The 22,162-nt window shown below is 33.5% G+C and overlaps 1 protein-coding gene across 1 annotated transcript; it reads left to right on the forward strand.

Annotated features, from left to right (window-relative positions):
• The first annotated feature begins 19,933 nt into the window (after window positions 1-19,933).
• Window positions 19,934-21,557, forward strand: LOC140883614 (protein MITOFERRINLIKE 1, chloroplastic). Its single transcript, XM_073290157.1, has one exon. The coding sequence runs from the start codon at window positions 20,000-20,002 to the stop codon at window positions 21,245-21,247; it is 1,248 nt and encodes a 415-aa protein (XP_073146258.1). The 5' UTR covers window positions 19,934-19,999; the 3' UTR covers window positions 21,248-21,557.
• The last annotated feature ends 605 nt before the right edge of the window (window positions 21,558-22,162 follow it).

Here is a 22,162-nt window from a genome sequence, read left to right on the forward strand (position 1 = left end):
GAATGAAAGACAAAAAAGAGCTACTCCAAGATTCCACAACTACAAACTCTTCCAAAAAGACAGAAAACCAAAGGTCAACCGTGTCTTGTCGTGAATATTATTGCTACAAATTACAGATACGTAAAAACGATAAATCTTTCTTGCTACATACAGGTAGACTTTTACAACAATATGTAATAGATATGTACATTAAAATTGAAACATCAAGACTAGAATTTTTCAGAACTAAAGACATACAACATCGTTTACGCAATGAAATATACTGTGGATTATTATATAGTATGGCTCAAGGGTTTGAAATGGGTTCTGACATTGGTAAATGTATGATATTATCTGCCTCATTCATTGGAGGACTTAGAGATATGCGTAAGACATATATGGATGCTATCACTTTAGTACAACGTTACGGGAAACCTGATATTTTTCTCACAATAACTTCAAACCCAAATTGGCCAGAAATAAAAGCTTTATGTGATATGAATCTAAAAAGCTATCGAAGATTTCTATTATTTCAAGATTTTTCTCATAATTTTCTATCGAGATTAGAAGGAATTGGGATCTATGACAATCAAGTTGGGGAGCAAAGAAGCCAAGTTGGAAAGCATGGAGTTCGTGGTGGAGTACTGAAATTTTATGAAGATTCTAGAGAGATCCAAATCCAATATTCAACATCCAAAATATATTTTACGATGTTATGAAGCTACGGTTAAAATTTCAGCTTGATCCGACGGCTAGATTTTGAGTTATGATTTTTGCAAGAATAATGCACAATTCGGACAGCTTCAGAGCCTAGGCTCCAGTTTCAAGCGCCTAGGCGCGGGTACGGGATTTACACACACTCAGTGTGTAGTGTGTGTTTTTGGATTTTTGTGTATTATTTTATTATTTTGAGTATTTTTGATTATTTTGAGTATTATAAGTCTATTAGGAAACTTTTAGATCATATCTTTTGATATCTTTTGTATTATTTTTATTTATCTTTTATTATTTTGTAGTTGTATTATAAATACAACATATACAATCATTAATGAATAGAAGATTGTAAATTATGGAAATTGATTTTTATCAATTATAATTCTTTCTAGAATTATGACAAAGCTTTGCTTTGTGTATCAAATCAAACTTATCAAAGTCTAAACACTTTGTGGCGCTTGTCAATTGATTAGCTTCGTGGATTGTCAGAGACAGGTTCCTCTGAAGATTCCGTTGTGATTAATTGTTTGTCAATTGATTTTTCACTTGGGTTGTCAAAGACAGGTTCTTTTGAAGGTCTAATTGAATTATTAATTGTTTTTATTTTCGTGAATATCTGTTGCTAGTTACGGGTTCAACTAGAGGTGGATATCCGAAAACTTACTTGTTTCAAAAGATCGGGACAACATTATTGAATTCTTTTGTTATCGAATTGAGGTGCGATTCGTTGTAATCGTGTTGCCTTTCATACATAAGATTCACATCATTTGGTAACAAAGCTTAAGGTTCTATTGATTCAAGTAAGTCGTATCTTTCTATTTGTTCTTCTTATCTATTCTTTGTTCTTCTTATCCGTTCTTCGTGTTCTTCGTTCATTGTTCTTCGTTCTTCAGTGGAATCTTTCCTTCGTCAAATTTTTGTGTCGTTTCTTTCAAACTTGTTATCCAAGTCTCGTGTCTTGTGTTACAAGTTATAAATTAAAAAAAAACAAAAAAATTCAAAAATTCAGAAAAAAAAGAGTGGGGTTTCGAAATTGGTGAGTGATATGAATCTAGAAGGCGCTCAAAGATTCATATTGTTTCAAGATTTGCTCCGTGATTTACAGTCGAGAGTTGAAGGATTTGGAATTCATGGGAATCAAGTTGGAGAGCATGGGAGCCAAATTGGAATGCATGGAGCTCAAGTAGGAGGACTGAAATTATTTGGAAGGTTTAGGGACATCCAAATCCAATCTCCACCATCCAAAATGTAGTTTAGGATGTTATGAAGCTACGGTTAAAATTTCAGGTCGATCCGACGGCTAGAACTCGAGATATGAATTTTACTAAGAATACGTTCAGTTTGGAACCCATAGACACGGACCTAGGCACGGGGTCCGTGCACCTGAAGCTCGTCAAGGTCAATTTTTAGCTCGAATCGCCGTGGGCACACGGACCTTAATCCGGACCACCTTCCAGGGTCCGTGCACACACACAGTGCGGCGTGTTTGTGTGTGTTTCGGTGGATTTTATTATTTTGGTGATATTATTCCTATTTTTGAGTCTTTTAAGCATACTAGGAAACTTCTAGGAGATATCTTTAATATCTTTAGATATATTTTGAATTATTTTACGATATCTTTTATTATTTTGTAGTTGTATTATAAATATAACAATGACATTCATTATTGAATAGCATAGTTCTTATTATTGATTTTTATCAGTCTAAAATTCTCTCTAGAATTTTATTGAAGCTTATGCTTTGTCAAAATCAAACTTATCAAAGTTTAACAACTTTGTGGCGTTTGTTGATTGATTATCTTCGTGGGTTGTCAAAGACAGGTTCCTTTGAAGGTCCCGTTGTAATTGATTTTTTATTCCGCAATTATCTATTGCTAGTTACGGGTTCAACTAGAGGTGGATTTTGCAAACTTACTTGTTTCAAAGATAGGGAAAAATCATTGTTTCTTTTGTTATCGAATTGAGGTGCGATTCGTTGTAATCGTGTTGCCTTTCATACATAAAATTCACATCATTTGGTATCAAAGCTCAAGGTTTTGATTCAAGTAAGTCGTATCCTTCTTTAATCTATATTTTTTCTTCGTTCTTCGTTCATCTTTCCTTGTTCTTCGTTCTTCATCTATATCATCTCAAATTTCTATGTCATTCTTTCAAACTTGTTATCCAAGTCTTGTGTCTTGTGCTACAAGTTATAAATTCAAAAAAAAAAGAGAAAATTCGAAAAAACAAAATATTCGGTAAAAAACAAAAAAAAAAGAGACCGAAATTGTCAAAAAAAAAAAGAAAGCAAAATAACTTCTTGTCAAAATTTCTTGTGTCTTGTGAGTCTTGGGTGCCAAATTTATTTCAATATTCATAAAGTCATTTTTTTGTTTTTGTGCAATCTACGTGAGTCGATTGGCAAGTGTTTACAAGTTTTGAACTTGTGAGTTTGATATTTAAAATCACAAAGCATAAGGAAAAAAAAAGAGTATTGAGTGATTTTCTTTGGAGTGACTAGTGAGAATTTGGGTGAGGATATTTTATTACTAACCTTTTTCTTGCAGGTACAATATTTGAAAGAAAATTCAATGGGTATAGGGAGAGTGAAAGGAGGTTTGATTATGGGAGTAGGAGAGAGAGAAAAATTGATGTGTAAAGATTTTAATTATTATTTGGATATGTTTAAGAAAAATAAAATTCCGTCATTTGATGGATATTCGGATTCGGAACCGTACTTGAATTGGGATAAAAGAGTAGATAATATATTTGAAGGTCGTGATTTTTCTGAAGCTAGGAAGTTTAAACTTGTTTTACAAGAGTTTACCGACTATGCTTGCACTTGGTGGGATAAAGTTGTGGTGAATAGGAAAAGACATGGAATGGATCCTATTTCTACATGGGATGAGTTGAAGAGAGCTATGCGGACACGTTTTGCTTCTAATGAGAAGAAACGTGTAGTTTCCAAACGTGAACATCAAGGTACATCTAAACTTTCAAATTCTAGTACCTTTGATATTGCATGCTTATGGTGTCATAGAAAAGATACGCATGATATGAGCCAATGTTTTAAGGAAGCTATGATGAAAGTGTCGGATTCTCGTGTAGAGCTTGAATCTAATGTTGTAGTGAAGGTTGAATCTAAATGTGAAGTTGAAGTTGAGATTGAGAAAATTGATGTTGATAAAACTTCATTAATTGAAGAAGTGATTGTTGAAATTTGTGCGGTGGAAGGTGAATGGCTTGATGAAAAACCTTCTATTATACATGGTGTGGTTGATAGCATTGTAGGTGTTGAAGAGTCATCTAATATTTTTGTGGTAGAAGAGAGTCCTATTGATGTTCATAGTGGGACTAGTAATTTGTTGTTGGATGAGTCTTGTAATCTTTCTATTCAATTGAGTCCAAAAGAACTTCTTGAGTATCAATTGGAATTTGAAAAATTGAGTGATATGGCTGAAAAAAAGAGTGATGAAAAAAGTAAGATATTCATGAAAAAAGTAAAAGAAAAAGATATAATTGAGGCCGAAAGAAAGAGAGTTCAAAAGAGTGAGATGACCTTTGAGGTAAAAAAAGAGAGGAAAAAAAAGAGAGGAAAGAGACCAATAAAAAAAGAAAATATTATGGTCCAAAATTGTGAGGTTGGAAAATTTGTGCAATTGAATAAGATCTTTAAAGTACTTATGTACAAAGAGGTTTTATCTCATTGTGATGAAATAACCGGTTCAATCCCGAGCAGTATTATTTCTTCTTTGCAGGTTGTTAATGATGTTGGGATGAGTAAGCAAAGAAGATACAACATGTTATATCCATGTAAAGTTGGTCACACACAAAGTGAGGTTAGATATTTGAGAGTTGTTCCATTCGAGAGGTATGATTTAACTTTAAATGTTGGATACCAATCAAATGTCTACTTTCAAAGGTATGATCTCAATTCTCAATTGTTGGGATTTAATGATTTTGTTGAGAGATTTGTGACTATGATATCTATGAAATATGCTTTAATTTCAAATTGTGATTTTAAGTCTCTTGAAATTTTGCATACTACAAGAGTGATTGATTTGGATCATATTGATTTGTTGAAGTCACTTTTTGATCTCAAGGTGTTTGAATCGTTGTATGTTATGAGATTGAGTGATTTGGTTTATGTTGTTGTGTGCGAGTGTTGCATGAATAGCATAGGTGGAAAGTCATATTTGCTTGAGTGGCTAGTATTAACTTTTGAGCTAGCTAATGTGCGTAATACTTTCATGGGATTGATGGGTTGTGTTTTGCATGCATCTATGGGTAACTTTGTTGTGATATACTTTGATTTTATCTTAGTATATAGCAAAATTTTTAAAGTGCATGTTGAACATTATAGAGTTGTGTTAATCATGTTGGATATGAAGTTTTTTATTCGTGAGCATGATAGAAAGTTGAGTGTATTTCGTGCAAGAGAACTTTTTGATTTTGGTGTAAGTTCTCACGGATTTAGAGTTGTTGGTGAAGCGCTGATCACGTACCAACGAGGTAAGAAATATGTGGTAGTTACTACACTATCACAAAGGTATGAGTTCTTATCTCTTTTGATTACGAGGTGCTTATGGTTTGAAAATGTTAATAAATTGCATGAATGAGTTAATGATTTTGAGGATGTGTTTGAAAAGTACTTGTGCAATATTCATGATAAATTTTATGTGAGCAAATATTTGTTTAAAGAAAATAAGTTTTTCTTTATATGTTCGTCATTGCATGATTTAATTGATGAATGGACATGTGTGTTGAGGTTGAAGTGTAATTTTGAGAGTTCCAAAAGAATGAGTCTAATGGATGAATATTTGTTATGGTTACGCATGAAGAGATATATCGAGTGGAATTGTGAGTGACATATTACATGCAAATTGTTTCTTATTCCTAGAAAGCAATGGTTGTACTTAACTATGAACTTTGTGTTGGGGTTAACTAGGTCTAAGAAGGGGAGGAATTTGATCTTTGTCTTGCTAAATGGAATTTTAATTATGTTTATATGTGTTAGTGGTTATAGGGTATTTAGTTTAAGCATGAAGAATTTTGTGTTATTTGATATAGTTTTGAGTGAGCAATGTATACTAGTACATGTGGAAATTAGTCTTAAAGTTTCTAAATCTTGTTTGAATTTTGTAGGTAAGGGGCAAGATTTGAGGACAAATTTTTTTGAAGAAGGGGAGTCTGATATGAATCTAGAAGGCGCTCAAAGATTCATATTGTTCCAAGATTTGCTCCGTGATTTACAGTCGAGAGTTGAAGGATTTGGAATTCATGGGAATCAAGTTGGAGAGCATGGGAGCCAAATTGGAATGCATGGAGCTCAAGTGGGAGGACTGAAATTATTTGGAAGCTTAGGGACATCCAAATCCAATCTTCACCGTCCAAAATGTAATTTAGAATATTATGAAGCTACGGTTAAAATTTTAGGTCGATCCGACGGCTAGAACTCGAGATATGAATTTTACAAGGAATGCGCTCAGTTTGGAACCCACAGACACGGACCTAGGCACGGGGTCCGTGCACCTGAAGCTCGTCAAGGTCAATTTTTAGCTCGAATCGCTGTGGGCACACGGACCTTAATCCGGACCACCTTCCAGGGTCCGTGCACACACACAGTGCGGCATGTTTATGTGTGTTTCGGTGGATTTTATTATTTTGGTGATATTATTCCTATTTTTGAGTCTTTTAAGCATACTAGGAAACTTCTAGGAGATATCTTTGATATCTTTAGATATATTTTGAATTATTTTACGATATCTTTTATTATTTTGTAGTTGTATTATAAATACAACAATGACATTCATTATTGAATAACATAGTTCATATTATTAATTTTTATCAGTCTAAAATTCTCTCTAGAATTTTATTGAAGCTTCTGCTTTGTCAAAATCAAACTTATCAAAGTTTAACAACTTTGTGGTGTTTTTCGATTGATTATCTTCGTGGGTTGTCAAAGACAGGTTCCTTTGAAGGTCCCGTTGTGATCGATTGTTTATTTCGCAATTATCTATTGCTAGTTACGGGTTCAACTAGAGGTGGATTTTGCAAACTTGTTTCAAAGATAGGGAAAAATCGTTGTTTTTTTTGTTATCGAATTGAGGTGCGATTCGTTGTAATCGTGTTGCCTTTCATACATAAGATTCACATCAGTGAGAAAAAAAAGTGGTGAAAAAAAAATAGGAGAGAAGAAACGAGAAAACTTGTGGCTAAATTTCTTGCAGGTAAAGGGCAAGATTTGAGGACAAATCTTTTTGAAAAAGAGGAGTCTGATATGAATCTAAAAAGATATCGAAGATTCCTATTATTTCAAGATTTTTTTCATAATTTTCCATCGAGATTAGAAGGAATTGGGATCTATGACAATCAAGTTGGGGAGCAAAGAAGCCAAGTTGGAAAGCATGGATTTCGTGGTGGAGTACTAAAAATTTATGAAGATTCTAGAGAGATCTAAATCCAATCTTCACTGTCCAAAATGTAGTTTATGATGTTATGAAGCTACGGTTAAAATTTCAGCTTGATCCGACGGCTATATTTCGAGTTATGATTTTTGCAATAATAATGCACAATTCGGACAGCTTCAGAGCCTAGGCTCCAGTTTCAAGCGCCTAGGCGCCGGTACGGGATTTACACACACTCGGCGTCTAGTGTGTGTTTTTGGATTTTTGTGTGTTATTTTATTATTTTGAGTATTTTTGATTATTTTGAGTATTATAAGTCTATTAGAAAACTTTTAGATCATATCTTTTGATATCTTTTGTATTATTTTTATTTATCTTTTTATTATTTTGTAGTTGTATTATAAATACAACATATACAATCATTATTGAATAGAAGATTGTAAATTATGGAAATTGATTTTTATCAATTATAATTCTTTCTAGAATTATGACAAAGCTTTGCTTTGTGTATCAAATCAAACTTATCAAAGTCTAAACACTTTGTCGCGTTTGTCAATTGATTAGCTTCATGGATTGTCAGAGACAGGTTCCTTTAAAGGTTCCGTTGTGATTAATTGTTTGTCAATTGATTTTTCACTTGGGTTGTCAAAGACAGGTTTTTTTGAATGTCTAATTGAATTATTAATTATTTTTCTTTTCGTGAATATATGTTGCTAGTTATGGGTTCAACTAGAGGTGGATATCCCAAAACTTACTTGTTTTAAAAGATCGGGACAACATTATTGAATTCTTTTGTTATCGAATTGAGGTGCGATTCGTTGAAATCGTGTTGTCTTTCATACATAAGACCTGATTTGATTGCTAGAATATTCCGTGCAACTTCAAGTTTTGAAAAATGATTTATTTAAAAATTCCATTTTTGTTCATGTGATTGCTTACACTTATGTTATAGAATTTCAAAAAAGAGGGTTACCACACGCTCACTTTTTACTGATTTTAAGCCAAGCATCGAAAATGTTTTGCCCCGAAGCATTTGATAGAATTGTTTGTGCAGAATTACCTGATCAAATAACACATCCATATTTATTTTCATTGGTGGTTAAGCATATGATACATGGACCTTGTGGTTCTCTTAATCCATCATGTCCTTGTATGAAAAAAGGCTCGTGTAAGTTTAATTATCCTAAAGATTTCTCAAAAAATACCAAGTTTGGTATAAATTCATATCCAATATATCGACGTCGAAATGATAACCATATACTCACTATTAGAGGCTCACAACTTGATAATCATTGGGTTGTTCCATATAATCCATATCTTCTTGCTAAGTTTAATTGTCACATCAACGTTGAAATATGTTCAACTATTCAAGCCATAAAATATATATACAAATATATTTACAAAGGACACGATAGGATTTTCTACACATTAGCTAATGATGAAAAACACTTATTGGTTGACGAAATAAAAAATTTCCAAAGTGCAAGATGAATTTCACCTCCTGAAGCAATTTGGCGAATTTTTGGTTTTGATCTTCATCATGTTCATCCATCTGTAATATGTTTACCAATTCATTTAGAAGGCCAACAATTGGTAACTTTTACTGCCACCCAATCATTATCTACTATTGCGAATAATCCTATGCTTAAAAAAACTATGTTAACACAATTTTTCCACATGAATAAATATAATGACTATGCTAAAAAGCTTGCTTGTTTATATGTTGAGTTTCCAGAATACTTTACTTGGCACAAGGATATAAAGAAATGGGAGCCACGTAAAAGAAATGAAGTTATATCTAGAATTTTTAGCTGTCATCCAACAGACGACGAAAAGTTTTATGTAAAGTTGTTACTTATGCACATTCGAAAGCCTACTTCATTCAAAGATTTACGAACAGTCAATGGAAAAACTTATGCTACATTTAGAGAAGCAGCGCAAATATTAGGATTAATGGAGGATGATAATACTATTGACAACTGTATGGAAGAGGCAACTTCCTATCTAATGGCTATTGCTTTACGACAATTGTTTGCTACTGCCCTCGTTTATTGTGACCCAAAAAATCCCAAACAATTATGGTTGAAGTATGAAAAGTTCTTATCACAAGATTTCGAACAAAATAAATCTCTCAATCCTTACGCAATTAAACATAAAGTACTAAATAACATTGCGTATTATCTATACTCAATGGGCAAAAGATTAGAAGATTTCTTCTCAGTAACCGATAATGTACTTCTAAGTTTTGATGATAATTTGACAAAATAATTACAAACTGAAAAGATATAAATATACCTTATGAAGATCTAATTGTTGTTGAGCAATTAAATAAAGAACAAAAATATGCTTACAACCAGATTTTATATTGTGTTAATTAATAATAATTTGTCACGAGTATTCTTTGTGGACGGTCCTGGTGGTACTGGAAAAACATTCTTATATAAAGCTATTCTTGCCACAATTCGTTCTGCTGGTCACATTGCTCTTGCTACAGCAACTTCAGGTGTCGCAGCATCTCTGTTTCCAGGAGGACGCACTTCCCACTCACGATTTAAAATTCCTTTGGACGAAAATAATTCCAAGCCTTGTAACATAAGTAAACAAAGCACAATTGCTCATTTAATAAAGATATCAAAATTAATAATTTGGGATGAGGATATAATGGCTAAACGCAGTATTATTGAAAAATTCTATGAAATATTAAGAGACATAATGAATACACAAACAATATTCGGTGGTAAAATTATTGCCTTGGTGGAGATTTTCGCCAAACATTACCAGTGATTCTTAAAACTAATAAGGATGATATAATAGATTCGTCAATTGTTATGTCACCTTTATGGAATCATTTTGAGAAATTAAAACTAAAGCAAAACATGCGAGCATTACTTGATCCAAAATTTTCTTCTTATTTATTAAAAATTGGGGACGGTGTTGAGGAAACAAACGAGAATGATGAAATCTTAATTCCACCTGAAGCAAACATCCCATTTACAGATGAAGCTACATATTTAAATATATTAATAGATACAGTGTTCCCAAATATTGCCAATGTTAATTTAGATTTCTCATTATTTGTTAAACGAGCAATACTCACCACAAGAAACGAGTTTGTCAACGACATTAATGATGTATTGATTACTAAATTTCCCGGAGAAGAAACCACTTATTATAGCTGCGATGTAACGCCCCGAATTTATCTTAATTGAGCTTAATTGAGTTAATCGGAGATGTCAGAGTTCAAGAGCCGACTTGATTTTGATCATGATCCTTTTTGCAAATTTCGGATTTTTCAGGGGTTAAAATGCAAAAATGGAGATTGTTAGATATTTAATGGGCTTTTGACTTTTCTTCTCCATTCCTTCTCCTTCTTCTTCCCTCTCCCTCGCCTCTCTCCTCTATAGACGACGCCCCAAACCCATTCCAAGCTTTGTGATTTCGATTTCCGGTCGATTATTCGAAATTTGGGTTTTGGTAGATTTGTTGGGTTTGAGCTATTTTTGGTTGTTTGATGGTGGATTTGAGTTTATTGGATTGATATTATACTGTCTGTATTTCCGGTTTAACCAGTTATAGCCGTTATGCCGCCAGTTTGAGTTTTGGAATATCAATCGTTATATTGATGAGATTTTGGATTTAGGAGTTGGAATTGAGTTTGAATGGTTGATTTGGATGGATTGACATTGGAATTCTTTTATATCTCCTTTCAGATTCAGTTGCAGATTTTGCAGTCCAGAAATTACAGAATTCGAATCGTTGACGAATTGATCGAGGTTTGATATCGAGGTTACTTTATTATTTAACTTGAATCGAATGATGTTTGATTGAGCCTTTTGTGCTTGTAGCTTGTCCGAATTTCAGCTACGTCAATCAAAGAAGAGGTAAAAGACGACTTTGGAATGGAATAGGACGATTAACTCGAATCCGGAATGATTCGAGTGTCCTAGGAAAAATCACATACTTGCATGCTTCCCGAATTATATGTTATTTGTTTTACTGAAATCAGTTGAATGAGTTTTGATTTGCATTGCATTCATATTGAGCCAATTACCTTTGTTTTGCAGGCAAGAGAAGCCCAGAAGAGTTAGATGTTCTGTGGACTATAGTTGAGTGACATTGGTTAGCAGATTTTTACCAATTATCGAGAAACACTCTCTATATGTGCCCAGAGTCTAGAGGAGAAAAATATGCACCGTCCACCTCGATCGGGAGAGTCGGTGTGTTGGTGATATTTTGTCCTCAGGATCCCAATTGAGAAAAGAGAACTTTTACCTTGTGATTATCCAGACTTGATAATCCTTGTTTTAAAGACATGCATTGCACTTTATGCAATTGATTTGGAGTTATTGATATGCTATTGGAACTCTTGTTTGGTTATATTATATATCGCATTCGATATATTATTTGATATGCATGCTTTGTCTCTTTTACTGGGAATTGTATTCTTACCGGATTATCCGGCTGTTGCTTTGTTTTGTATGTGTACTTGGCAACAGGTGGGTCAGGAACAAGTCAGAAGAGGCATGGTTAACTTCGAGGGAAAGATGTAGAAGTGAGATTCGGTCTAGAAGTCGATTCCATCATGTCAATTTAGTTTATATTAGAACATGTTTAGTTATCGAACTTCATCGTTATATTGTTGTTGCATGTTCTCGACTTTGGTTTGGTTGTTGAACTCCAGAAATCCTGTTTTAAATGGAGGAATCAAGTTTGTAACGCATGTTTATGTTTCGGAGTATTGTATGGCTTGATGTTCTTGTTTTTGGTGATTCTAGCACCGGAGCAGCCAGGGAGGCGCGCCCGCGCATCCTAGCGCGCGCCCGCGCGCCTGCTCCCCTTTTTGGGCAGGGCGTCATTCGCGCCCGCGCCTCGAAAGGGCGCGGCCGCGCATGAGCCAGGGCGACGTGCTCGCCCGCGCCTGATGAGGCGCGGCCGCGCGGGCCCTTGTTTTAAAAAAAAAATATGTTGCCTTTTAATGCTTGCTTATTTTTTTAATTACTCCTTTAATTGATGTTTAGAACCGAGGTCTCACATGCGACGAAAACATAAGTGCTTGTATTATACCTGACCAAGAAGAACTATTTCATTTTTTAACTCCTTAAGGACTTGCTCCACATAAACTAACATTGAAATTAAATGCACCAATCATACTTCTCAAAAATATTAATCCAACCGAAGGACTTTGCAATGGCACACGGCTTCTTTGTAATGGTTTCAACACAAATGTAATCTACGCTGAAATATCAGTTGGTATACATGCTGGAAAGACGGTCTTTATTCCTCGTATCACACTAGAAACTCCTTATGAAAATTTTTCTTCTATTCCATTCAAAAGAAAACAATTTCCAGTGCGATTATGCTTCTCAATGACAATTAATAAAGCTCAAGGTCAAACTCTTGATTTTGTTGGCGTTTATTTAAAGGAACCTGTTTTCTCACACGGACAACTTTATGTTGCATTGTCAAGAGCAAAGACTATGGATCAGTTAAAGGTGCTTATTAGACCATCAACACCATTGATCCAGAGTACTAATTATACAAAAAACATTGTGTACCATGATGTTTTACAGGCATCAAGCTCTCTTTGAGATAAATAACTTCTAACCTACTGATTGATCTTTCATTCGATGAATTCTCAATTCTTATACTCATTTAATTGCTATAAACTCTATCAAGATTGAATTACAGTTCTCAAATTTCAGCAAAGTTGTTTAATGTTGTTTCAAAACTACAGTTAAAAATTTTTTGCCTCACATTTCTGCAAAAAAAAAAATATAGGCAACTACAATGTTTACATTTCAAAACTGCACATAATATTTCTTATTAGCAAACATTTATTTTAATCAATAGTTATATATGATTATTTGCTCCCAAAATTTTGTTCATAAATATCTCAAAAATAACAAACTGTTTCTGTCTTTTCTCCCCCATAAGCTCGATGGAAGAAAAATACACCACACTTGGACAGCTCAATCCTAATTCTCACAACTGGTTCGTGAAAGTATTAGTTGCAGATAAAACTCCAATACGAAACACAAGATGGGGTAGACATATGAAACTTATATTTGTTGATAAAGAGGTAATATCTACTCAGTTAAATATATCTGTTGTTGCACCAACAGACTTTATATCTATCTTTTGTTAAAACAAAATGGAAGAATGCAGAGTATTATTTGTGACCAAGATCTTGAACAATTAGACAAGTTACTTGACTTGTATAGAACATACTTCATGGAAAATGCAAAAATTAGACAAATAGCCGGGAACACACCAATTTTGGCTGCTTCAGAGTATCAAATGGTGCTTAATAGAAGCACTTACATCAAGCTTTGTAGCCAACAGGAGCAGCTCCCAATTACTGACATTTACAAGCTTACACGTTTTGCACAATGCTCTGAATTTGCAGATGTCGCAAGCAAACAGATCAGCTAAGTTTTTCTCCACATTTTCTGTTTTTGTTTACTTATATTATGACATATGTTGCTAATTTAATTTATCTAAATTTCCTATTTCCATACTTACTTTGTGCTGTAATACATGTGTTTCCACCACAGTTCATGCAAAGAACCAAAAAAAATTTGCAGGACTTTGTTATTGTTAATGAAGAGTAAACCACTCTTACCTTCAAACAAATTAACATCATTTGATGTAGTTACAAATTTCTTACCAAGTTTTATTGTATTCAAGATTCCATATTTATCAAACATGCAGGCATTGTCCTATGCTGTTGACATTGTGGGAAGAGTTTTTGCAAAACGAAGGTCCTCGCTTGTCTGAAAAAGTACACAAAATACCAGTGATTTTGGGGATCAGACTGTCGGTCAACACCTTTTATGATAAATTAATCTTTTCCTAGTTTCACAAGCCAAAGAAAATAATATTCATTTCAGTATATTAGACCCATTATGACTGCTTTTACTCATTAAAATTAATCAAAATAGGGTTATCCGTCGGAACAATGCCAAACAGTACATTTCTTTTTGACCCTCCCATAGCACAAGCCGCACACCTAAAACTATGGTAAGTCAAAACCTATAACTAATGTCATTTCAAAGCTTTATGAGAAAATTTTCTTTATCTTTCAAATAATCTCTTACATGCATAGCTTAAAATTAATTGCTTTAATTAACATTTTTTTTACACTTGCTGTTTAATTGCACTTTTTGTTTAATTATACAATATTACAAAACTATGTCCCAGAATATAATGTTTCTACACAAACTATATTTCTTGTATGTTGCATTACCCACAGTCAAAATTTATCTCCAAAAAAAATAAATTATGTCATAGTATTGTCAAATTTACGTAGAAAATTATATCAACTGATTTTCTCAAATTTTGATTATGTTTTACTTTAAATTTAATTCTCTTTCTTGTGTAACTTTTCTTTAATATATTTTTTTTTTCAAACTCATGTGTCAAGAAAAACACATAAAATATTTCGAACCTAGAACAGAATAAATTAAACATTAACTTTTTTTGCAATACTAATTAAAAAATGTAAGTTTGTTACAAATTATTTTTCTTACAAAAAATAGTCTTCGTACCATCTTAGGTTTATTGTGTTACATTTTCCAATAATTCCCGTGTATTAATCATTTATTTCTGTTTTAGTTTATCTGCATTGTATTATGACAAGAATTGAATTAACTAATATTTAAACTAATATCTAGGATTAAAGACAACAAAGACTATATAGAAAATGTCGTCTCTCGGAAGTTATATGAAAAATCATACCAAAGTATAGATCAGCCAGCAGACTCCAAAATTCGAAAGATAAGTCAAATCCTAAGTGTGACTGAAACGGTAATTTTCATTAACAATTTAGTTTTTGTTTACTTAAATCTCATAAACAAATATTAACTTAACTACATTCTCACTTGCAGTTAAAATCTTTTTGGGTGAAAGCTACACTAAAAGTCTCAGAGCCACAACATTGTCTATACGTTTTAGCCTGCCCAGATTGTTCAAGACCTTGTGGAGCTGTATATGGATATGAATTCACATGTCTATATTGTGGTAGCAACTTCCCGAGCCCAAAACCACTGTAAGTTATTTAAATAGCTTGGAAAGTTGAACCACGACAGTTACAATGTCCAAATATTTTTCATAATTTATTTTAAAGCTAAGCCATTACTTAACATATGTGTGCAGGTTACGTTTCCAGGTAGATTTATTTGATGGAACAGGAAATTTGCCTGCCTATTTAGAAAATGAAGAAGCAGAAATATTATTAGGAGCATCAGTTGAAAAAATAATTGAAGCAAAACATGAGGTATATTAGCTTAAAACTAATTAATGTAGCTAAAAAATTTCCATTGACTTCTAAATTTTATTCCTCTCGTCTCTCACAGGAAGAAGATTTGAACCCTTGTATGATCAACGAAAAACTCAAAGATTTACAATTTCTTTTTCAAATCAGAACATCTAGGAATGAAAGTAGAGGGAAAACTTTTGTAAGAAATACCATCGTAAAATGCCTTCAACAACATGAATCGTCACCAACAGTGCACACCTCTAAAGAACCAAGTTCTTCTGCACAACTTGATAGAAATTTGCTGACAGACTTGCCAATGGTTGAATCTCAAGAAAGCACTTCTAAGATAGAAGAGAAACAAGCCGCAACAAATCCAGTTCAATGTCAAACAAGTTCAACCGGAAAAAGAGACTTGGACTGTAAAGAAATGACAACACAAAAAAGCTTCAAACATCATAAAGAACACTGAGAAACGTATCATATTACAGTTCCACTACTTTTTTGGTAAGCAATTTCTTATAAGTATTCTTTTCAAATACAGAAAAAAATCATAATTCAAAGAAACAAAAATATAAAAAACTTACCTAATTACATTTTCTCATTTTTCTTAAATGAAAGTATAAGTATAGAAATAAACTTGTATATATTTGCACATACTTTAGTTTATGCTAACTAAAATTTTCCTTCCCTCATTTTCTCAGCTTCAAGTTTTTGTCCGTTCAAAAGTACAACATCAACGAATATATCACCCAAGGGTAAGCGCTATCTCCCTAAGTTTGAAACAACCCCATCAGTATATTATGAAAATTAAAGCAAGGATCAACCAATTTCTTTGAACTTAGTTTCAACCTATGATATTTTCGTTTATTTCATTTTTTTCGTTCAGTTTGATATTTTCCTTTTGTTTGCTATATCGTTCTTAGTTGCATTTTGAATAACTGAAAGAAGAATCTTCACTGCAATGTATGACTGACTTTTGTAAATATCTATCTGTTTTGCCTATTTTTGAATTTTTCATAAAATATCATTTTGCTATTTTAAAGTTTAATTTTAATAAATCTATTGTTTTCCTTCTTGTTCTTTTGCTTTATCTTCTGTCAAATATAATAGTGCAGTTTTACCCAACATATTTCAAAATACATAATGAGGTATTTTTTAACACTTCATCGAATTAAATCATCAATGCCCCACACTATGTATACACTATCATTTATTATTAAAAATATTTTTCTTCCACTCAGAAAATGTAATAAAAACATTACTCTGCTAATTTTACCTTATTTTATTGACCAAATTTCTACTTTGCCAAAGGAATAGTTCGTCGGATTATGATATATATTTAAATTAATCGCATCTTTCATTCCACTATTTTATGATTCTTACTCAGATTCTTACAACATAAAATCTAAGGTGACTAATTTGTAGGTTGAATAAAAAATGAAAAAATAAATACGGTTCGTCTAATCTAATTCCACTTTAAATACTCCTCCACCTACTAAGTTGAAGAAAAAAACAACAAACAAAAATGATCATATGTAAGCAGGTACTTTAGTTGCAACTTTGGAGGAAAGACGTGGAAATGCATAGCAATCATGCCTGCCATTGTCCATTTTCTTTCCATTGCTGCTACTGGTTCTTTTGGGAAAAATAACGACATTTTCTTACTGAGTATACGCTATATATACACATCTCCATACTTTGTACAAGATCTTTGGATTGGATCTCGGTTGCGGCAATTTTTTTAGGGGGATTATGTATTTTTGGAGAAAACTCATTTTCCCCGAGATTTTTGGTCGTGCATTGCATGATTTTTGATTCTTCGTGAGACAAGTACGATGAAATCTATGCGATAGGCATCAGAGGATTGCGATTCAGCTGCTATCGATCATTCGAGTTTTATTCGTAAGTCGCTTTTCGCTTTTTTTCTTCTATCGTGAATATTGGCGAGCGATGGCTCACGCCTGAATTCATTTGTTGCGATGAACTGTATGATTTTGCATGTTCTGTTTTGCTGTTTTCATAAATATTTTGGTGGTTTTTGATTAGAATGTCTGGTGAGATCTGGGGAATATAATGACATTGTTGAACATTAAGTTTATAGAGATTTAAGGTGTTGTAGTGGAAGGAATTTATTGTTTCCATGGTCTGATTTACGGAATAGTTTATGTTCTTCACTAAGGTAATTTCATCAAATGTTTTTGTTGCGTGGGTTCAAAGTTGATTTATATATTTTGAGCTGAATATGCGAAAAGGTATTCGACCTTGAAGTTCTCTTATAGTTCTCTCGCTAGCGGATCATAAAATTGCTTACTAAATCATGGTAGCCAGTTTGAAATGTAAAATTTCCAGATCTGGTGTGAGCTGCTGTTAAAATTTACATGAGTTGGTAGAAGATTGTGAGATTTCTCTGTGAATTTGTGGGAAATATCCGATGAAACAAAGAAAAGAAGGAAAGGGCTTCACGATAGTTGGATAGCTTGCTTCAACCTATCACGACATATGTACAAAAAAAAGTTGTCTTTGTTTGAAAATACCATATAGTTCAGTAGATTATTCTGTTTCCTTATAAATGATCCTTTTGTGCATTTTATCATCATTCAAGAAAGAATATGCACTAATCCACTGATATTTTGATTTTTGAAGATACACCGCTGCTTGAGTTTTGGTGGTTTCTTTACCAATAATTTTGAACATTGAGGATCGAGCATTTTTCCCCTCTACAACCTTTCTTTCTTTCACGTTGGCTTTTAGTTTTGTCATGTGTGCATTTTTTCCACTATATTAGAATTATTGAGTGAAATTCCATTGAGATAACTGCAGTCATTATGAACCTGATTTCTGTACAAATATTTTACACATTCCTATTTCGACTTTGTTCTTCTAACTAACTATATATTACAGAAAAACTCAGCTCACCAACTTGATCTTTTGCGAAACCTGCACCAAAGAAAGCACCAGGTAATATAGTATACTCAAATTCTAATTTGTTTAAACTTATGCTGTAATTTTTCGACAATTCTTATTTTCTAACTGCTTGAATTACAATGATTTAGGATGACATAAACTCTTCTCGCAAACTGGAATTCGAGAGGATGCTTTATACAATAAATGATATCGACAACCATAAAAGTCAATTTAAATTTTTACAAAACTTTAAATAGTTAATTAATTTATTATAAACATATTATAAACTCAAAATTAATATGTTTCCATTACTTTAGTCAAGATACTTTGACACTATACAAATAAAAATAATCTAATAAACACAATGTTTTTTTAAAAATTTCAAATAAAATAACGAACTAACACTTGTCATAATGACTAATCTATTAATATGAAAGAAGACAAAATAAGTTCAAACACTTGTCATAAACACTCAATGACTCAACTCATTTTCAAACATTTGTCATAAACACTCAATGACTCAGCCCATTTTCATTACTATATAAGCATATCAGATACAATTCCAGTTTAGATAAACTAAGTTTACAAAGCAGAGTCAAATGGAGAACAATACTTATTGCACTTGTTGTATTGATTGTACACAATGTTATTATAATCACATATTTCAAAAAGAAGTTAACGAACTGTTTAAAATATTTCATTCCAATCGAGTGTGGACCATTATATTTCGAAGAGTGTTGCAGATAGAACCAAAGCGTACAGTCCTGCTGGAGTATGATAATATGTAAGCAATTCAATGTATGTATGTATGTGCGTGTGCGCCTACTCATCTTTTTAGAGTATGATAATATCTTAAGAATATGATAATATGTAAGCAATTCTATGTTGTAATAATATATATGTACACGTATGTATGTATATATCTACTCATCCTACAGATAGAACAAAAGCTTGCTGCCATATGCTGCCATGTTAGAATATGATAATATGAAGGTGTTCCTATGTTGTAACTTATAAGCAATCCTATGTTGTATTGACATATTGATATATATGTATGTATATACTTACTCATCCTACATCCTACATGCCATGTATAGAATTTATAACTTTTATTATTGTTACAACATGTCTATAATTTCTTTTATTACATCCAATCTCAGTTGCGAATATAAATTTTTTATATTCATCTTAAACATACAAATTATTTAAATATATTGCGATTCAAACAGAATTAATTAAGAATAATATGTGAGTCACCATACACACAATATAATCTCCCTACCTCACTAAAACTTAGGTAAACACTTCAAGTATTGAGGTGCCCTTACCTAGTATAAACAAATGTTTGTTATTGTTATCAAAAGTTATACATAACCGTCTAAACATCATATCATATTTTGATTACTCACAAATCAGAATAATTTAATCCAGATACAAAATAAGCATATTTCATGTGTTAAATTGTTAATTAATAGTAAGTATGATTGTACTTAGAAATGCCTTCAAAGTTCAGATTACAATACATTACTTCTTCTTTTTTTACCGTCACAATACATTAAATACAGTAGTGCCTTATATTGTGATTTCTTTTTTTTTTTTAAAGCATTATATTGTGATTTCTAATCATAATCAAAATCAAAATCAAAATCAGTGATCGTACAGAAATTAATTACCATTGATCTTCATACTTTGGATATTTGCAGAGACCAACCGAACCTGATTTAAACCAAGAATATCCTAATCCGCCCAATCCTCAATCGATGGAAGCTCCGACCACCAAATCTCTGGCTCTCTTCTCTGCAAATTCACTCGCTCCCACTTCCATCAATGAATTCAATTCCTCCTTTAACAATCTCAACACCCTCATTTCCTCCCCTACTCCATACTTCCCACACCCTAATCCTAAAACAAGGCAAAACCCTGAATTTTCGACAATTCCCGATGTAAGTTTGAAGTTTTCCTCCACCACCGTTTCGATTCACAGTAAGATCAAGAACCCGGAAAAACCCATGTTTCAGAATTGGTTGAAGCCCGCCACGAGAGGCTCTCCCGCGGTCCATGCTTTGTTCAAGAATCTCTCTCTTGTTGAGCGGGCGGTCATTGGTGCTGCAGCTGGTGGACTTGCCGGTGCCTTTACATATGTGTGTCTCCATCCACTCGATACGATTAAAACTAAGTTGCAGACGAAAGGGGCGTCGGAGATTTACAAGGGGGCGTTTGATGTCATAGCCAAGACTTTTCAGAATAGAGGGATTCTTGGGTTTTACAGCGGCGTGTCTGCTGTGATTGTGGGTTCTACTTTTTCTTCTGCGGTTTATTTTGGGACGTGCGAGTTTGGTAAGTCCTTTCTTTCGAGAATTGGGCAATATCCGACGGTGTTGATTCCTCCAACTGCGGGTGCCATGGGGAATATCATGTCCTCAGCAATTATGGTGCCGAAGGAATTGATCACTCAGAGGATGCAGGCTGGCGCAAAGGGTAGGTCTTGGGAGGTTCTGTTACGTATTTTGGAGAAAGATGGGATCTTGGGGCTATATGCGGGGTATAGTGCTACATTGCTTAGGAATTTACCTGCTGGCGTTTTGAGCTATTCTTCGTTTGAGTATTTGAAAGCTGCGGTGTTGAGGGAGACAGGAGAGGCTTTTTTGGAGCCTTTTCAGAGTGTGGTCTGCGGAGCATTGGCCGGGGCGATTTCTGCGTCTTTGACAACCCCATTGGATGTGGTGAAAACCAGGCTGATGACTCAGGGTCATGGAGAGTCTATGAATAGGATTGCTGCCGCAAGTTACAGTGGTGTCACTGCTATGGTTAAGCGGATATTGAAGGAAGAAGGGTGGGTTGGCTTTACGCGTGGAATGGGACCTCGAGTGTTTTACAGTGCGTGCTTCTCGGCTATAGGCTACTTTGCGTTCGAGACATCCCGGCTTACAATCATGGATAAGTATCTGAAGCGAAAGGAACTTGAAGCAGCGGAGACTCTCGCTTCCCCAATCAACCAAAGTGGATGAAAATGGTGGAGAAATCTTTCCTTGTATGCTCACTTGTTTTGCAGGTTCAACTGTGGTACTCGCATTTGATGTCGACTCGATGGAAGGATGAAAATCAAGTTGCACAATTGAAGAATCAGTGTGGTTAATATTCGTTTCATCATCGATTTGCTTTACATTCCCTTGCTGCCAGCCAGTGGCTGGCTGGTATTCCATTTTTGTAGCTGTGAGTCACAGGCTTGAATACATATTTGCCTTCCATAGTTGATACTGTTTTATTGACAAAAAAATGCTATGGCTTCATCTTGTTCTGTTCGGACTTCGGAGTTGATTCTTATGTTCATGTGTTTAAAGGAGTGCTATCAATCCCGATTCTGATCTTCACTTATCAAGTGGATGGTGTTTGAAATTAAAAGTCAAAAACCGAATTTTTTTTTTTTTTTTTTTTTTTCAGCTAAAACCGAAATTTTTTAATATTAGTTTTTTAGTAACATACCAAAAATATTTTTATTGAAGTGTTTTTAAAAAAGACGGGATTTCATAGCGCATTTGTGAATTGTAAATGAATTTTAAAAGTAATTTTGAATTATACAAAAATATTATATTATAATCACTTTTGAATAATCATGATTCAGTCACTGTCTTCTGGATTTGAATTAAACGGAACATAAGTAGACCATATTTCAAAAAGGTTACGACACTCCTAAAGACTCAATCCTGGAACTTACATTTCTTTTGTGAACACCATCAAATCAAAGTGATCAAATATATAATTTCATCCCTCAAACCGCAATGCTATGTCCAACAATTTGGGAAATTGTATTAGAATGGGGCTGGATCAAGAATATGATCAAATTGGGTCAACCCAAATGAGAAAGAAGGGTCCCCAGTTTGATTGGGCTGATTTTGGCAAAATGGGTAACCTGCGTGTCGTGT

This window comes from Henckelia pumila, chromosome 2 (genome assembly GCF_033568475.1).
Source record: "Henckelia pumila isolate YLH828 chromosome 2, ASM3356847v2, whole genome shotgun sequence".
In the NCBI taxonomy this organism is placed as follows: Eukaryota; Viridiplantae; Streptophyta; class Magnoliopsida; order Lamiales; family Gesneriaceae; genus Henckelia; species Henckelia pumila.

Bases quoted from the DNA above. Each gene is read 5' to 3' on its own strand.
- LOC140883614 (XM_073290157.1), top strand. From the start codon at position 20,000: ATGGAAGCTCCGACCACCAAATCTCTGGCTCTCTTCTCTGCAAATTCA.